The sequence below is a fragment of the Harpia harpyja genome, chromosome 18 (genome assembly GCF_026419915.1).
Source record: "Harpia harpyja isolate bHarHar1 chromosome 18, bHarHar1 primary haplotype, whole genome shotgun sequence".
NCBI classification, from domain to species: Eukaryota; Metazoa; Chordata; class Aves; order Accipitriformes; family Accipitridae; genus Harpia; species Harpia harpyja.
Genome location: NC_068957.1, coordinates 25,941,388 through 25,960,998, shown reverse-complemented (window position 1 = coordinate 25,960,998; position 19,611 = coordinate 25,941,388). Strand labels below are relative to the sequence as shown.

At 51.1% G+C, this 19,611-nt stretch overlaps 1 protein-coding gene across 2 annotated transcripts in view; it reads right to left on the bottom strand.

The window, feature by feature from the left end:
- Positions 1–19,611, bottom strand: part of OPHN1 (oligophrenin 1) — a 69,201-nt gene that overhangs the window by 30,335 nt on the left and 19,255 nt on the right. For both annotated transcript variants that reach the window (XM_052813347.1, XM_052813346.1), the window contains exons 2-5: positions 17,359–17,454; positions 12,805–12,866; positions 10,003–10,074; positions 724–825 (exon numbers count right to left, since the gene is read on the bottom strand). In XM_052813347.1, coding sequence (XP_052669307.1) covers positions 724–825; positions 10,003–10,074; positions 12,805–12,866; positions 17,359–17,454 — 332 coding nt within the window. The remainder of the gene's footprint in view (positions 1–723; positions 826–10,002; positions 10,075–12,804; positions 12,867–17,358; positions 17,455–19,611) is intronic.

The following is a 19,611-nucleotide window of genomic DNA, read 5'->3' as shown; positions in this document are numbered from 1 at the left end:
CACCAGTGAGGACAGGGCCACTGTCACAATCCTCTTGCCTGACTCCAGCTGTGACCTGAAACCAGCAATTCCAGAGCTGCAGCACCAGGTAGGACAACGTGGCATGCCGTGATACCACCGCTTATGCAAATTTTGCCTTGCAAAGATGCTTGTAGGGTGATCTGACAACTGGTTTGACAGATTTGATTTGATCCAGCTACTCTGATGTGGGCTGGAACAGCTGGGGCTTTCCTTTCTTATTGCAACATGTTTGGCAGCAGCATCAGCTGGAAGGGGCATCACCCCTCCTCTGCCTGCTGCTCTCTGCCACCGTGGGCCTACTGCCACAACCACCCCTGCAAACACCAGGAGCTAGGCAAGAAACTATGCTGGCAAAAATAATATTAACCAGCTATTTTTCAGCCAGATCAGTTCCCCAAGCCAGGTGGAAGAGCGGCCAATCCCCAGCTGTGCCAGTATAACTGGTCACTGTCCTATACTATAAGGGTGAGAACAAGCGATGACAATGCATCAAGCCACTACTACCATTCAACACAATAAGGAGAACTATGATCTCAATTTCCCTGATCTCACCCAGAGAATCTAGGCTTTAGGCACATTTAATTGCTTATCAATTTCAACTGGTTACTGAAAGGCACAATTTCCCCCCCCCCCTTTTTTAAGATCCAGCATAGCTGGTGGTGTTGCTTCTGGACCCAACTCTGAAGAAAACTCCATACACACCTCCTGTAATTGGGATTCCTTCTTTTTGGAAGACAAATGCAAATGGCGATCCAGCATGGAATAAAACTTCTCACCATCCTTCTCAAACTTTTTCTTTCTTTCCTGTAGATGCCAGAGTTGAAGCAGAACCAGTTATTGGCATTTTCCAGATAAGAACATGCAACAATGCCAAGATCTTTTGTGCAATTCAGTACTCCCATGGAAAAATTCTGGTCGACCCAACCAGAACAGGAGGCCACTTACCATTTGCTCTGCTTTCAGTGTCTGTTGCCTACACTGGGTTTAGTTACACCTCAAGACCAAGCTCTGGCAATACTTCGTGGCACAGGCACTTGAAGTATTTTGTCATGTTAGCATTGTGGCAAAAGCCTCACTGATGAGGTATTGTTCCCCCTCTCAATCTCTTCAATATCAAGTAAACTTGAGACATCAAAAACCTATTCACCATTTTCTAATGTGCTGTTCACATAGTTCAGAAACAACTGGGCAAATACATTAATGTCAAAGACATGTCCAGGATAAGAAAAGATCTGTTAGGAGCTTGGCAATTTTGTGTTTTGAAGCTTTTATCCTGTGTTTCTGAGAAGTATCAGAACGAAAGCAGAAGACTGGAAGGGGCGATACGTGGGAGGGAAGTCATCATCTCTTTATTAGCAGTGGTGGAAAGAGAGATCACAAACCTTGCAGTCCAAACTTACACAAGTTTTACTGCATAGCACCCAGCCCAAATACGGCCCAGGGGAACGCTGCCTCAAACATAGCTGTTTTACAATGCACAATGTGAAGACTTCACCTCTTGGAGGTCCCCTGCAGATGGTCTGGTTCTTACTGACCTATTGTACATCTCAAACATGCCTACCACAGGCATGCAAACACAAAGTGTGGACTGATTTGTTAAGAAAAAAAGACTTTGTGAAGGCACCACTACAACAAAGAGTTGTTTGCACTGGCAAACCTGAAAGGGTAAATGTCTAGAAGAAGAGCAAAAAGAGACATTTAAGAACAAAACCCAGAGAGAACACAGGGAGGAGCTAAGCTGAGGACCAGGCGGTTTGCTTGTGCCTTACAATGACTGTGAAACCACAGAGGACTGCGGCAATCAAGAAACAACCACAAGTAGAAGCCAGGTTGACAAATACCCACATCAGATGGAGCCATCAGTGATTGCTGAGAGGCAGTTAAATTGCTAAAATAAGGAAATGCCAGCCTGGCAACAGCCTCAATGCCAGGTCCAAGCAGCTGAGGACTAGTGTATACATACCAGAGGGTATGTATAGGATGCCCAAATCCTCTGTCTAGCTTTTGAAAGCTCAAGAAAGTGGAAAGCAGAGTTAGGAAATCCCAGCCTCCTGTGGAATTACTGGTATCTTTCAACAATTATCTCCTAAAAGCCCTGAAATCCTATTCTCTTGCCCCCATTAAGAAGTTCACGAATACACAAACACACACCAATGCCACCACAAAACAGAGCAGATGGACTCTGCCAGACTGAGGGCTATTAGTTATTTTCCTCATGAATTCAGCAGTGACCACAAAGTTTGAAGCTGCATTTCCTAAATAAAGTCCTTTCTCTTTCTTTAGTCAGTTCTCCTGCCATGAAGTTTTGCTTCCCCATTCCACTTGCACGGACTATTCAGTCTGTCTAATGGGACGTCCTACACAGCAGGATGCCTGGGGGTTCCCAAAACCAGTGCTATGGCACAGCAGTTAGCCCCCATCTAATGATCTGCTTTCTTCTCAGCCCCTTGCTCATAGTGGCTACTGCCACATTGCCTCTGGAAGAAGAAAGGTTATTTTCTGGTGGGCGCGCACAGGGAAACACTCGTAGGTTGTTTATGGGAGCACATGAAGCTTGCACAGCTCCTCCCCACGTTACCCATCATGGGTAGCGTCTGTCAGAGAAGGGCAGAGGCACTCACATTCAACAGCTAGGTCAGATCTACTGGCAATAGCCATCTCAGCCTTTGCTGGAGGAGCAGCTTGCCATCAGCACCTAGGCTCATGTTGGTGGACACCAGTTCCTTAGAGGCACCTCAGACAAAGGGTGGACAAGCATTACTGCCAGTTGTCTTCCTACAAAAAGGATTTCTCACCCCACAAGAGAGTCCTGTTTCTCTAATCCCTCCACATTGTTATTGTGAAAGGACAACGACTATGGAAAAACGCAGAGGCAGCAACTCGAATATCCCTGCTTATATTTAACTGTGTGGAGCAGGGCAAGCTTAGACCAGAAAACCTTTTTACCCCAGTAATTACACCTACTGCCCTACAGAGACCCTGTAACTACAAGACCCCTGAAGTGAAGTGTATCTTCTGGTATCATCCTATGCAATATCAGGGATACTGTAACTCCATGTTAGCAAATTCATGCCTCAGAATGAAGAGATCTGTATAAAATCCAGAGGAGCAGAGAGTCCTCTAAGAGTGAAACCTAATTTAAGCAGCACTGCAGCTGCAGAGCCAATGCCAGGAAGAACTGTGAAAACAAAACACCACCCTCGTGACTAACACCCCTGATAAGTAAATCCAAACCCAGAGAAGGAAAAGCGTTTGCAAAGCAGCAATTACCATGTCTGTAAGGTCACACTTCTGGATTGTCTGTGTGCCATTAGACGCCATGTCTAATGCAGCCAGGAACCTAGGCTTGTTTTCATTTCTGTAACGAGGAGTCACCAAACCCCAAGGCCACAGAAGGGCCAGTGAAACACAGCTGCACCAAGAGCACCGGCAGCCAATGCAGCGCTGCAGGTCTGCAGCTTACACCTCTGCTGTGCCATCTTCTTGCATCTCAGAGAGGATGGCTACACCAGCAGCAGGTCCCCAAAATCCCCCGGTGAAGGAAAGCTAGCTCCGAATCCAACCAACAAGAGCCCAGCTATCCCCACGGAGGTGGCACGCAGAGGTGGTCTCTCAACACAGCAAGGGACAGTGCCAGCCCCGCTCCTTAGGGCACCGGGAGGCGAGCAGCTGAAGGTGCAGCAGCAGAGGGGCTGAAGCGTGCTCCTGTGCTCGAGGCACTGTTCCAGGCGTCCTGTCCTGCCTCTCCACGCCGGTGAGCGGCACACATGGGGTGACTCAGCCGTCCCCACCCCGGTGGAGTGGCCACGAGGGACGGCAGCCATGCTCCAGCCCAGAGCAGGGACCAGCCTCTCCCACCCTTCGCCATCGCTCGCAGGCTGGGCAGCTGCTCCTCTGCCCCGGGAGCTGCGGGAAAGCGCAGGGAGAGGGAGCAGGGAGCCGCTGCCCACCGCAGCTTGCTGCTGCCCTGGCCGGGCACAGCAGAGCCTGCAGGCAGGGAAGCAGTGCCAGGCAGGGCAGGGGGACGTGCCTTTGAATGCGGCAGCCTGGGAGCGCATGGGTCCTGGCGAGAGGGCACCTCATCCCCAGGAGAGGTGACGTTGCTGTGGGTAGACAGGGTGCCCGTGCAGTCACAGGACCACAAACCCATGGGGGAGACCACAGGCTGCGGGTGGCCGTGGTGCCCGTGCAGATGGCCACAGGAATATAAGCCCATGGGGGGAGACCACGAGCTGTGGGTGGCCACGGTGCCTGTGCAGACGGCCACAAGAACACAAGCCTGCAGCCACAGGGAGACCACGAACTGCAACCCATGCAGCAGCTCTGCCACCTGCTCACATGGGCAGTGTCCCACGGGAAGTCATGGCCCGTCCTGCGGCAGAGGGTCATCTCTGCAGTGGAAAAGATAGGTGAAAAGAAAGAAAAAGCCTGGGGGAGCAACGGAAGAGCTTTTTCTGCAGCAGGAGCTTGGAGGCCAGACAGAACTCCTTCAGGGAGTGCCTCCTCCTCTGCCAGCACCCATGGGCGGGCAGGGGCACACAGCCACGCTGGGGGTGCGGAACGCCAAGCTCTCCCCGGGGATCGAGGGGATCGGGAATGACGGCCGAGATGGACACCAGCGTGTGGAGCACAGCTCGCTCCTGCAGGAGAACTGCTGCTGTGCGGAAAGGAGTGCAGCGCAGAACAGCATTTTTGGCCACTAAAAGGGGGCTTGCCAATTGTTTCCCTCTGGCTAATTAACATATAACTGAAAAGCAGAAGGATGAACTACAAATCCCTCCCGACTGTCAAGCCAAGGCTTCTAACAGCTTGTTGGCTGCTGAACAGAGCAAGCCAAGACAAAAAACAACACAAAAAAACCCCACCCAGACTGAAGCACAATCTGGAAAGATGAACGCAAATTAGTTCCTCATGAATATTCAGCAAAGGACAGCATTACCTTCCTATTAAGATTTGCCAAGACCAAGAAGCCACCCAAGTTTCATTTATTTGCTCACCAAGAGAAACAGCTGATTTCACCTGAATGCAGGCAGTTGCACAGCAGTGGAGGAGGGTGCTCTTCGAAAGCTTCACTCTCTAAGCTTCAGCAGATGCTGCTTTAACGAGAAATTAACAGAAGTCCTCAAAAAAGCCCAGGCTGCCCAGTCCAGCGGTCGATCCACCAGCGGCTTTGGGTAGCTCCACATGCACGGGGTCCTGCCCTGCACACTGGTTGCAGCTGCCAGGAGTGGGGCAAAGCCGAAGCCCCTCAGCAGCCGCTCTGTTCCAGCCTGAGTGAGAGATGGAGCAGCCGAGGACTGGGGGGAGAGAGGGGCAAACAGACTTGCCAAAACTCTCCCTTAACCATTAGTTGCTAATTAGGATCCTCTGAAATTCCCATCCTACAAGAGGCAGAGTGAGCTGCAAGCGAGGAGCCCAGCTCACATGGCTACTTCTCTTCTTCTTAAAGAAAACCAAAACAAAATGAAACACACTTTGCCTGCCGGGAGCCTCTACCTTTGAACACACCTGCAGGGGTTCGGGTGGACGATCAGCACCCAGCAGGACATGCAGCCGGCCACAAATGGGAGATGGGTGCACAGCCAACGCCGGGTGCTCCTGGGCTCCCCCCTGCCTGCCCCTGCCCGCACATCCCCATCCCTGCCGCCTCCTCAGAGCAAAGCTGCAACACGGCTCTGAGCAGAGCCTGGGAAACACTGGAAGTTGAAAGCCTGTAAATATTAAATGGATCTGCTTCTGCTGCATTTCCTGCCTCAGTATGTCCCATTTTGATGAAGGCAACAATAATCCTGCTGAAATCACAGCAGAGCTACTGCGCTCACAACATGGACGCCCAGTAATGAACACAAACGGTGATGTGCTCACCATCACTTGATAAAGAAGACAGCACTGAATAAACTCAAACCCCCGAAGAGTTTGGGGAAATCGCAAGCTGTTGCTGGAGAGGAGGCGAAGGCGCAAGATGGGTGGCAGGTTCTCCTTCAGCTTGCAGCCTCATTGGCAAATGGCGGAGGGAAGAAATGGGAAAAAGAGAAGTATGTTCATATGGAAAAAAGTACTTCATGCCTGACTTTAACTAACTTTTATGATGCATCAGCAGCTAATAGAAAAAAAGATAATTTCTAAAAAGTAAAATGCTATTGAAGGGTGTAGAAAGAGCATTTCTATAAAACCACTCAGTTTAACCTGGTCTTTTCCCTTCACCCTCTGTGTTCTCTCAAATGCTCCTTAGATCTTGCTCCCACAGAGATGAAAGCAAGTAGAAGTCACTGTCCTCCCTTTCTTTTAAAATTATTATGAATGAAATATTAATATCAGAATTAACTAAGTGCTTTTAGGAATACATGTTATCTCCTATGTAAGGACTTTTTGAAAAATGCTGCATTTATTCAGCATCCCAGAGCATAGTAAACATTCCTCTCGCAGCTTACAATGAGTCCAAACAAGTTTTTCCCCTCTGACTTTTTTGTTTTGCTTTGTGTTTTCATTTTTGTTTTGGGTTGTTTTTTTTTTTTTTAAAATAAGCTGTCTCCTTCCAAGTGGAATTGGAATGAAACTTTTTCTATTCAAATCCTCCTAAACTTAATGACTGCAGCAAGGCTCTTAACGAAAGTACGCCAACCCCAGAACAGAGCTCACCCACAGCGTGTGAGCTGAAAGCCAAGGGCTTTGCTGGGAGGCTGCTGGCAGGGAGGGAGGGACAGGCACCCTCTGTCTGCGAGGTCCCTACAGCAGCACCCTGAGCTCAGCCCCAGCCCCATCGCACCGAGGGGGTCTGTCCTGCGAGAGGGTAAGGAGGGGTTTTCCTCGGGCTGTTGCAGAGCTGCATCTGCTGCAGAACACATGCATCACTCTGCCACACAGCTCTGTGGACCAAGAGGAACATGTGCTAAGTAACACCGTGCTCATTCGGGGCTTCAGGCCACCACCACTCCTACCATCCTGCTTCGCATTCCCATTTGTGGTGAACACATCCCTCTAATTACTCCTCCTTCCCCTGCTAATCAAGAACTCCACCACCCCACATGCTACTCTGCTCGTTTTCAAACCTGTCAGGCATGGCTTCACCAGGCACACCTGGCACTCAGACAGCTTCTGCCAAACAGAGATGGCACATGGCACAAAACCCACCAAGTTCATAGCCTGTGTGGACTGAGCACGCAGTCTAGCCTCCATGAATATCATCTAATGTGAAATGAAAAAACAGACCACCCCCTTAAGCACTCTCTCCCTTAAGCAATGCCTGCACCTCCCTGGTACCATCCGTGCCCTTCCTAGCACTCGCAGCAGTCTTGACTATGCTGGTTTTGTGAGCTTTACACGCTCACCAAATCAGTGCTGCACCCCCAGCCATGAACTCCCACCAGCTCTTTAGCTTTCGAGCAGAGTAAGGTGCCAGGGCCAAGGCTGAGAAATGGGTCAGCTCAGGGGATTCCAGATCCTCTGCTTTTATTCTTGATGTTTACACATACAAACATTTACCAATAAGTCATGGGAAGAGCAACGATCCCACAGGTCTGCAGCTAGCAGGGGAAGGTGGCTGGAGGGGGCAGCTGCGGCAGGTCCTAGTGACACCCTGGGGGCTCCCCTGTGTGGGAGCACACCATCTGACCGGGGAGACTCCATTCATCCCTGGGAAAACGGGTTAATGCAGACTCAGATGTCTTAGTCAGACTGACTGGCTGCTCTCCAGCCAGAGTCATCACAAAGACCCAATTCAAAGGCTCTTCCTATCTGGCTTCAGCATCTTGCAAAGAGAACAGAAAACATCTCACAGAAGGCTACTCTGCCAAAATATGGGAAACGAAGCAGAGGGCACAAATTCTCTGTGTCATGTCTCTGGTCTGCTCCACAGCCTGGCCCCGGCCTCTCTCCCCCTGGTGTAAATCAGGAAGGATCTACTCGGGTGATGCCCGTCAGTGGAGGCACAGCAGAAATGGAGAGGGACCCCTCGCTGACAGAGCACCATTGTGAGGAGTCCTCATTTGTATTTCACGCCTTCTGCTGAGCGATGTGAATGACCCAGAGGAGCTCTGCAGGCTGGCAAGTGAAGGAAGGCTTTGTGCCCGAGGCGATACCCAGAGGACGCAGCCCAGTGGGACCCGGGCCAGTGGTGTAGCACAGGCTCCTGTCAGGAAAGCAATGGAGATGAGGGCAAGGGTCTGGAGCAGGCTGGGGCTCCCTCTGAAACTCGCACCCACTCAAGGCTGCAGGGCGGTGTTGGAGAAAGCGTTACCTCCCTGTGCATCCCCTGTCAGCGTGGGTGCACCTGCAAACACAGTGGGGTGCAAAGCACTCCCCTGCAAGCTCCTGCGTGTGAGCACTTCTGCCGAGCCACGGCAGAGCCCTCTTCTCACCGAGGTGCCCCCGAAACCTTTGCAGTTCGTGTTCCTCATAAGAAACAAAAAACAAAGCCAAACCACACAGACCTCCAAGCCACGTGCAACGAAACCCTACTCTCCGCCACCTCTCTTAACTGCTTCTGAACCGCATCCCACCACGGTCACTGCCCGACGCCTCCACCCGGAGCACCCTGCCCTGTCAGCAAGGACCGAGGAAGGGCTGTAAGCTGCCAGGTGAACCCGTGTCAGTGCGCGGAGCCCCCCGCTGCCGGGGCTACGGCACCAACCGTGCTGAGACAAGTGCCTGCTAGCCGGGCACCAGCCAGCTCCGGAGCAGGAGGCAGGGTAGGTGAGCTGCAGGCGGGAGGTGGCACGGCTCTTGGAGCAGAGAGCGCTCCGGGCTGTAGACAAAGTAATCCTTACATACCTTAAGGGCTGCCTGAGAAGAAAACAACCTGAAGGACACTTTAATACTGTCACCTTCACATTTGCAGACCATTGCCCTCTTGACTTAAGTGCTCCATAAACACAGAGGAGAAAATAAAACTTGACCTTGTCCCCACGACTCTCTTCTAAATATGTGCTGGCCCTATTGGTAATGCAGACAGATAAATCAGGAGGGAGTTTTTTCTCAGCCCTGGGCATGTCCGTGTGCTCATAAGACAAAGGTCTGCTGCAAAACCCACTGTTGAGGAGGCTTTCCCCCTGTGCCTGGCGGGGAAGTGCAGGCAACTTCGCCAGCGCGAGACCGATGGCCATGGCTGCCACCTTCACCATGCTCACGCTGCTGCGGCTTCTCAGAGAGGTGTTCTACACACACAGTCGTGCAGGGGGATTCTGAAGGGCAGGATGGTGATCAAGTATCTTTTCTCAAGTCCTGTATTTATTAAACGTCAAAGACTCCAGATGGGCTGGGCTGAATCCAAGCCCCAAGTGTTCTCCAAAACATCTCCATTTCTGAGCTGGTTCAGAGCCAGCCCCATTTCAAGCTGCCGCCGAGTAATGTGGAACCAGGACTTCTTGATAGCAGACAAGGGAAAAATAATCTTTTCTGCTCAACATGTGCAGGATTTGCTTTTTATAGTTTGTTTCTTTAAAAGTTTGGTCCATCTGAAAGACTCATTAGGTGCTTTATTTAAATATTTCATAACAAAAGCCCTATGACTATAATCAAATTCTGACTGCCAGCCTCTGCTGCACTCTCTCCCTCCTGCTCCAACACATGCTTATCTGAAGAAAGTATTTTATTCTCAATAGCACTGAATGAACAAAGAGGAGAAGACAGAAAGAAGCAAGGAGTATCTCCTGATCACCAGTCGAAACAAGCACTCCTTGCTCAGGATGGAGACAGTGCTGGAATTAGGCCAGAAGAGAACCCAAAGAATTCAGGAAAAGGTTTTGGAGCCTCTTATGATTGAAAAATCAGACTAAAAGTCACAGCACAGACTCTCTCGCACCAGCAGCTGAAAGCCAGCATTAAACGGGGAAGTTTCTGAAAGCATGAAGTCGAAACATAGTACAATTGTCTACTTTTTAAAATTAACAACAAAAAAAACAGGAGAAAAAAAAATTGAATTCAAACATAGTAATAGAAAACAAATCTGTTTAAATTTAAAAAAACCAAACAAACAAGCCCTACCTTGGTGAACCCTATTTGCTCCTTCCGAAAGTTTTCCAAAGGTTTGATCAGCAAATCACTAGCATTCTGTACCTACAGCGCAAAGAAAGAAACAGTTTAATTACAGGACACAGATTAATTTTCTCTTAAATAGAGGCTGAACAGGGCTAGAAGCCAAGAACTCTTAGATTTTAATGTCTCTGACTGCAAACTTGTTCTCTGTCTGTAGGTGAAGTCACTTAACCCATCTGTACCCACTTTTCCCCACCTGTAATACAGGGAAAACCCCAATCACGGCACACGAGGCTTCAGGGACATTCTGTAGATGACAGCTGGGTTTTCTCCAGCCTGCCACCTTCCCTGCACGGCTGCGCGCTGAGCCATTGCCCTCTGCCTAAAACGTTGTGTTACTCCCATCAAACCCCAGGCACCAGCCTGCCGGAGCAGCAGCCCTCTGGGACACCAGTTCCCCCGCGGTCCCGTCTGTGCCAAGGCAGGCTTTGCTCCTGCTGGCCTCTCCAGCCTCAGAATAAAGCTAAGACAGACCCTCATGGGCCTGCTTTCACTGCACAGACCCAGCTGCCCAGCTCAGTCCTGCGCTGTGTCGCTGGCACGCTGGAGGGAGCGAGCCCCAGGGAAGCACAGCATGCGTGGTCCCTGTGCCACAGGCTGCGCTCAGGCAGGACAAACCCATCAGTGGCAGCACCTGCCACCCATCCCATTTTAAGAGAACTGCTGTCCCTGTTGGACATGGGAAGGGCTGAGAGAACTGATGTTCAAAGTATGCTGGCTGCTGGGTGAGCCCTCACTAGAAGCAGCCCCAGGAGGCAAGGCTGTTTGTTTATCTCTCTGAGAAGCACAAATCAGAACCATATATATTCTCAAAGCACACTAGAGACTGCTACTTACTTGTCAGCTCAGCTGGGTCCCTGCCTGCAGCGAGCTGCCCTGCCTGCTCTAACGGGAGGGAAGGGAGCAGAGAAGACATGGTGCTGCAGCTGCTTCCCCTCTGCCACTGCTGCCAGCTCCTCTGCTCCGGACAACCCAGCCGCACTCCCTCCTGCCGCCCAGGCATGCCGCTGCACTAGCCCTGCTTTCCACGACAGCACCCGCTCTTGTCTTTAATGCAAAGCTGTGATGGGTAAGATCCCAGAAGCAGGGACGTGTCAAGTCGCTAGCATCTCCCGGTGAAAGCAGCAGATGCTCATGCTGGTGAGTGCACTGTCAGAAAGCGGCTGCCCCAGTCCTGAAACGAGCTGTTTTCCAAAGCTAAACAACCCATAACAGCTCAGCAAGGCCACGATGGGCAGGAGTTGCTTCTCAGAGAAGGCGTGATGAAGGCCCCAAGCTCACAAGAGCAGAAGGCAGGGCTGGGGCTGGCTCCCTGCCGTGGCTTTCTCATGGTCTGGCATTTCTCACCACAGACTGCACTGGGCTTGATGGCTCTAACAACACAACTCTCAAATAAATGACGGACTTTCCTTTTCCTGAGATCCAGCCAAAAGAGGAATGACAGCAGGTTGTCTGTCACAGTGAGAGAATAACAGCTAGGGGAAAAGGAGAGTCTGCCCGTGTCTCTTCCAGTCCTGTCAGTGTCTGAAAGATGCTTTCCTGGGACATGCTCTGCGCTCCCTCTCCATGAATCCACAGGCAAACTCACCCCAGATCACTGGCTCCAGCTCCACCCTGGCACTGGGACACGACCTGCCATCTCTTCCCGTCCCCACTTCTACTGTGACAGGCTCTCTCCCGAGCTCCAGAGAAGGGAGAGGCGAAGAGAAGGGGATACAACACTACACTGCCACAGCCCTTTCAGGTAATTTAAAGCTGATCAACTTGGTGAGAGTATGAAACCTCCTGAGTGAGCTACTGTGAAGGACTGCTCCTACAAGTGGAGGGCAAAAAAAGATTTCTTAGAAAAGTTGGACAGCATCCCTAAAAGCATCCATGATCCCTGAAATGACCCCTTCCACCCACTTACCCACTGCCAAAGGAGCCATTGTACCTGGGATGTAATTAATAAATATCTTACTGCTTTCCTCCAGCCTCTTACTATTTTCTTCCCATTCCCTGCCTGCCTGCAGACCCGCAGAGCCGACGGTGGCGTCCCGCCGGCGCAGCCACCCCTGCGGCGCTGGCCCGGACAGCAGCCTGGCATGAGCTCTCACTGCTGCACGAGGCAGAGGAAAGCAGAGCCAAGCAGCACATTCCTGGCATGCTGTAAAAGCTCTCTACTGAGCCTAACCTTCGTGTTTTTCCTGGAATTAGGAGTGAAACGGGAAGCCAACATTCGCTCTGGAGGAGCTCTGGAGAGGCAGAGGGCACAACGCAGCGGGAGACGGAAGGCAGCGCATTGCCCTGCGGGAGCTGTGCTGGCAAGGGCAGGGGCACAGGGGGACCTGCATGCTTGCAGCTGGCAAAAACAAAGCTAAAAATACATCTTGCTTCTTATCCTTCAACACTTTTATTTCACCACAAAACCAGCTTGTTACCAGCTCAGACACCCCTGGCTCTGCAAAGCAAACCTGCTGCAGATTGCAGGATCCTGGGGCTCCATGACTGCCTGGCACGCAGGAGAGGTTTTGGACACTGTGTGGGACAACCTCTCCCCCTCCCCGCCCAGCACCTTCCCTTTGCTGCTCAGGGCCCACGGCAATGGCACCATGGACCAGACGTGGTACAAAGCGCAACATTCCCAGTGGTCCCAGCTTCCCTCTGGCGGGAAGCTTCACACCAAGGTACGTGGTGCTGTTTGGCCATGATTTAGCCTTTAAACATTGTGACGAGGCAGTAATTACCAGAGCACAGTTCAGATCATCTTACCATCATGGACCTCTCCAGCTCTACCTCGTGGAGCAGCTCTGCAAACTCCTTAAAGGACTCAGCTGTAAAGTAAAGAAGAGACTAGTCAGTGGAGCCGGGATGTGGCACCGGAGCATGGGACACATGCCAGGGTACCCAAGTCTGGCTGCACCCCCAGCATCACTGTCTAAAGGCTTGCCAAAAAACAGGGAAGAGGTGGCCCCTTTGGGCAGAAACTGAGTGAGGCAAGGCCATTGGTAAAGGCTGGCCACGATGGGTATTTATTTACGCACTGGAAAGGAGGGCCTCCTGCCTGGAGCAACGAGGGACAAAACGCCCTGGGCAGAGAAGACGACGTTAAATAGCTTTCATTAGGAATTGTACTACAAAGCCGGTAAGGCAGGCAGCAGGGAAGGGGCAGCCGCTGGCACCAGGGACCACGGCGCGATGGGCTCTGCCACAGCGGGGGGCTGCAGGCAGGACCGGGCTGCCTGTCCTGCCTGGACGGCTGCTGGCAGCACCACAACAGGCCCAGCACCTCTGCCTGAGCTGGGAAGAGCTGCAGGTGCTTAGAGCCAAGACAAGTCTGTAAAATGAAAACAGCCTGGAATGACAAAGATTACGTTTAGCGACAAGAAGCCCAAAGTCCGTGTACCTGCGGAGGAAAAGCAGCAGGTGTAGAAACAGTCACAGACATTGACACCACTCCCCAAAACGTTAAACAAAAAGATCTCATTGATCAGCACTTTTCTTGGAGTCCAGCTGCAACAAAAATATGAAACCTTTCCTTTAACAAACTGAAACAAGGTTTATTTAGCCTGGGGAAAAAAAGAGACTAGGTAGGAGTAGTTGACTCTCCCAACACCAACAGGGTTATCACCAAGACGCAACACTCAGCCCTTCTCTCTGCCCACCAAAGCAGAACACGGAAGGGGCTGAACTTGTAGCAGCGAGAAAACCTGTCTCACCAGAAGAGCCCTCATAGCACTGAAATGAGGAGCACTGCCAAAGTGTTCGTTCTGCAGGAGGCTGTAAGGCAAGGCTGGGCAAACATCTGCCTACGCATATAGCGTGGCTGCGTGCTGAACGCCTGTGGGGAATAATCTGATTGCCCCAGTGTACCTGGGAACTACCTGGGAGTTAGCTGGGGAAGGTTCCCACAGTGCCACTCATCTGCCGGGAGCAGTGCTGGGGACAGGTCCAGCAGGCCTTGCACTCACCCTTCCATTGCCGTATGTAAAGCACAGAATGGCTTGCTTTGTAAAACCTACAGGAGTTCTTGTGCTTGCAGTTCAGACCCTGCGCTTGCTGTGAAGCACACGGAGGCACCTGACCACTGCTGAGCAATTTAAAGACTGAGAATGAACCGAGAACGTCAGAAGCGCCTGGCTGACACCGGACCTCTTGAGTAGGGCAGCATCCAGAGCTCCGGCGTGCCCAGCTTGGCACGGCTAACACACAAGGGAACAAATAAGGTGTATCGCAAGGCTGATACAGCAATAGCTCATCCCACAGATAAGGGGAGACGATGCATTTGTGCTCTATCTGCAAGCTGAGGGCCCTCTCCCCCCATCCACAGGGGGTACCTTAGGGAAAGTACCTTTCTGCTAAAAACCAGCTGTAACACTGCTGCACAACCAGCGAGTACGAGCTCCTAGCGTTAAAGAGGATTCACTCTGCAGTTGCTGAGACAGACACAAAAAGGAAAAACCACAGCCTCGTGACACAGTCCCTCAGCTGGCATCATCAAAACATAACCTTCTTGATGAGTCAGTAACTTCTGAGTTCTCTTCCAGAGCGAGGGCTTCAGAGCCCGGCACATGCAATGTCCTAATAGTTTATTACGCTCGACCACAGGGCCGACACGCTGACTTTCACTGTGGTTACTCAGGACGATGTGAAACCTGAAGTGCGCACAGACACCGGGAGCCTGAGCCAGGACAGGAATTATCACGGGGAGAAAGAGAATCCAGCCCTGAACTTACAGGGAAAATGTCAGTGTCTAAAATTTTCACTAGATGTTTTTTCTTCTTGCTCTACAGGAAGAGTCCAGGCACACATTTCCTGGCTGCAATCGCAGAGCAACCCACTGAATTTGTCCTTGCACCACAAACATGTGGCTCAGGCTACACGCTGCTGCCAGACCAGCAGTGTCCAGGAGCACCAGGGTGAACCCCGTGCTACTGGCCTGGGTCAACACTTGAAAACCCTTGCAGAGCAGAGCAGAGCAGGGAGGCTGCCTGCAACCGCTGCCAGCCCAGCCACACCTGGGAACTGCCTGGGAGTGACTCAGCTGGTCGAGGCCAGAATCATGCCAGGAACATCAGCTGCTTAAAAACAGAGGATTTCAGGTTCCTGTGCCTGGGAGGGAGGAACACACCTTCTGATTTCATTGCTCTGATCATCTCTGAAGGAGCTGCTGATTCAGGTCCCGCACGGGTGACCGGTGGAGGGACCGCAGCCGCTTTGTAATGCGGGTGCATCTGTAACTATCAACATCCCTGGGGGAAAGCGCTGCTCACGACAGAGAACATCAACCCAGCATCTGTGTCCTGACTCACACTTGCAGTGTTCAAAGCCACCACCTGACATGCAGGGGTGTCAGCCTGCTGTCTGCCTACATAAAAATAAAGTGTACCATTAGTTATATTTACAGATCAAAAACATTCCCTGAAGTACGATAAGAAGTGCTTGTGAATGTTTTGATTCATTCCCATATCCTGCAGATCAAATGAGCTCCTACGCTCCCACGCAGATCTCTGGCACCCTTGCAGGAGATGGAAGCTGCTACAGAGATGTCAACGCCCTGCTGCTGTTTCAGGAATAAGGGAGCCTTGCAAAGTGGCTCAGCCCCAGCAGGCATTGCAGGGTTTGATGTAGGAGGAGGAACACAGCACAGGCTTTTTCATAGGGGAAACCAGGGACCTCTTCTTGAAAAAGCAAAACAAATATTCCCCAACAAAAACAGAAGTAGGGAAATGCACTCATTTCACCACGGAGTGTTCTACATGTGCTGTGATTTCTTCTTGCTCCCCTCCACCCACGATCCCCCCATTCAACCTCTGCCATTTCCAGCAGTCTTCCTCACCCGCCGAGCACCGCGGTTCTGCTGCACCGGCTCGCTGCCCCAGCTCACCGCAGCCCTGCCGCACCGGCTCACCGCTGGCAGGCTTTTCTCCCCTCCTGCAACCAGTGCACGGAGGCAGGCGGAGAGGCAACGCAGGGGCACGGGACATCGGAGCTTTGTCCCTTCCAGCCGAGACAAGGGACACCCCTTTCCTTGGGCGGCTGTTTGCTTCAGATACCTCTGCTCCCAGGAGGGGCATTTATAGGGCAACGTTTTCCCCTCCCTTACTCAAATGTGTTTGGAAATTTAGCACCTCTGCTGCCATTAGATTTGTAGGCTGACTCATTTCCAGTGGATTTCACCTAGAGATTTTCCATAAAGGAAATCAGATTTTGAAGGGCAAGCTGCAATCTGCTTTAAATTGCTTTAAATAAAACAACCCAAAGAACAGGCTTTACTTCCTTCCCCTTTCAGCGATGGCCAAGAAACCTGACATCAGCAATGTTACACTTGCAGCCACTCTTCAACAACAGCCTGACAAAATTTTTTTGTTGTTGTTCTTTTTTCCTGTCTTCAGCCGCCAGGAGCAGCCTGGCTAATGCCCTGTGCCCCCCCCCACGGACAGCCCCATCCCCTCAGCCCAGGCAGGTGCCCCCAGGGTTTTGTCCCATGGGCCAGGGTCAGACCCTCAGGGGCTGGAAGATCTTCTGTCGCCCCTCCTGCCGGCTGCCACCCTTGCCACCACCGCAGCACCCACACCCCTGCACTGGCATTCAACAGCGCTAGCTAAGCCAAGAGCAGGATTAATTTGAAAAGTGCTGGGTTTAGGGCATTTAGGCCATTCGGTTTAGCTCCCTGGGTGCAGCTGGCAGCTGTGTAACCCGCACAGTTGCACTGGGCTGGCAGGGACGTAAAATAGCTTCAGGATTGCTAATCCTGACACAGATGTGCGGGCGGTAGTAGGACACTCGTGCCACAGGCTCTCCTGCTGCGAAGGCAGAGACTAGCGATTATTTTCCATACAACAACTCATCCAGCAATTCATTCTTCCCAGAAGTTTGCAGCCTGGTCCCTTTTTCAAGGCAGCATGGGCCAGCTTTGTTTTTGTAAGGCATTTTCAGCGGAGCAAAGGCAGTTTTAGGAGCAGCGCCCACCTGGATCAGGAGATGTGGCCAATGCTCAACGCCACGCATGCTCCCACTCCAACTGTGGCACTGGGAAGCGGGACTTGCTGGGAGGCCAGCACCGCACCACTGTCCTCACCAGTGCCTGGCAGCATGGAGCAGGGCTGGAGCCGTGGAAAACCTAGCAAATTATCCGCTGAATTGGGAATGTGAAAATCTACCCGTGAAAGTTCAACTTTGTAAAATACGCCATGGAATAGCTGACTGGCATCTGAGGAACCAGCCTCCTGATGCTGTTTAAAAAACATCAGCACAGGCTAATTCCTAGAGAAGAAGAGACTTTCTCAGTTACTGAAAGTTTGCATCAAAAAGAAGAAAACTTACCAATATTAATCTCATCATCCGTTAGTGTGTCACCAATAAAGTCGAACTGAAAGGACTGCAAAGTCTGGGAGAATTTCTGTACTGCCGATGAGTAACCTGGAAAAGAACAGAGGAATAGGGTTGTGTATTTTTGCAATTGTTATGCAGAAGTGGCAAGTCTTAGAAATTTAGCCTGAATGGAACAAAACTATAGTGAGGTGATTAGAAAAATCCATAGGCATCATGAATTTAAGCACTTCAGAAAATGTTGCAAAGTTAATAACCATTAGAGGCTGCAGAGAGCATGTGTTTTGTCGTCGTCTTCTTTCTCAGTGTTGTTGAAAATGCTTCGGCAGTATTAATGGATGCACTGAATCATACAAGAGGCCGATCAATAGCCTCACATCCTGCTGTGTACAGGAAGAGACACCAACACATTTCCCCTGCAGGAAAACATGCAGCTTCAAGTGCAGCATTCATCACCGCCAGAAGAACATTTTCAGGGAAGTAGCTATCCCCAGTGCCATGCATGCATCGGCATGGGTCCTCAGAGCATGGAGGCTGTCAGACAGGCTTGTCACTGTTCAAAGGAATTTTTTCATTATATGGGAGAAAAATCTGTAAAGTCAGAAAATAAATGTGGGGAAAAAGATAGAACTCAAAATAACTGCCCCTCTTTAGGGGGTCACAGACACAAACAGGCCCTAAGAGAAGTACAACAGTGCTGCAGCTGAGTGCATTGAGCCAGAGGGCTCAAGCTGTGCTCGTCAGAGCATCTGCAGATGGCCCTGGGACCCACTCCTGGTCCACTGGTGAAAAAACATTCAGTCTTGAAGCAAAGACACTTCCTGATGGTGGTTGGTAGCTCAGCCCAAATTATTTTTGGACTTTCCAGAGAAGTTTCTAGCCAAAAGGATCCTTTGTGTCTTTGCATCCTGTGCGGCTGCTTCACAGCTTCATCAGTGGCTCTGTTGTTGTGAAGGCGTCTGCTGACACTGGCAGAGGAGCTGCAGCCGGGATGGGACCCTGACACCAAAATCACCCACCTAGTGACAGCCGTGACAGCCACAGGTAACACTTCACCCCAGGAGAAGCCAAGTCCTCCTCCCGCTGGAAGAGCACAAGAGGGAGGTGCAACGGATTTGACAGCCTCACATCAACCACATCTTCCTGCATAAAGTTACATGCTTTTGCGGGGGGGGGTTAGCCTTTCTCCAACAGCAAATACCTGAGATACAAACAGGCTGAACTTGCCTGACTTTGGGGAATAGGATGTAGACAATAAAACAAAGGCAAAGGAATAATTTTATACTTTGATTTACATGGCTATTTTCCCTAATTTTGGACTCCAGCTATAGGCACAGTCCCAGGCTGGATTCCTTCATGGGGGTGCACTGGCGATGGCACTTGCTGAAATTCGGGAAGCTGCAAGTGTGGAAGATGTGACAGCACAGATGTTAACGTGCAGCCAGCTCACACACCCCTGCTTTGCCAAACCAGGGGAAAGATTGCTGTAACAGAGCAACTCTGTGTACAAGGGTGGGTTTTTTTGATTTGTCTGTTTAAAAAAAATAAGACACGCACAATCACTTTTTGGCATCAGCTGTTAAAATCTGGGGGGAAATAACAGCCAAAAATGAGGTGTGAATTAGTGAGGAATTGTGTCTGCACAGTATAGGCTACCCGCTGCATTTCTAGCCTAAGGGAAATGGCAATCTGGGTGTATTTTTGTTTGTTCTTTTCCATTGCAGACTCAGTAACATAAGAACTTATCACCACGGTGGCAAACATAGTGTTTTCTGAAACACTGCTATGAAGGGGAGAGAAAAATTGGATGACACTGAACTGGGCGTTGGGAAAAGAAATCAAGTGGCCCGCGTGGGATCCCAGCAGGTCCCCAGACTGCTCTGCTTCTCCTGTCCCTAGGCCAGGAGCATCCTGGGGCCCCCCAGCCCTCCCCAAGGCCCCAGAGCAACCTCGGCACATGGGGACAGCCAGGTCCCCAGCCCGGGGAGGAGCGTGGCCTCAAAGCGCAGACAGTCCCCGCTTTCCCCTCAAAAGCCTCGTTCAGCAGTTTCCTCCGATGGGTCAAACCTTTGCTCCTGAATGGGCAGATTCAGGCCTGAATGTTGCTATTTAACCACAGCTGCCGGGGGGCTGAGAGCGCGTAAATGGGTGAGCTCTAGCACAGAATGATGTCATTGATTTGATGGAAAACCTCAGCAAATAATTCACTCTCAGTCCCTGCAGCGTTCGTTTCAGGCTGGGGCCGGA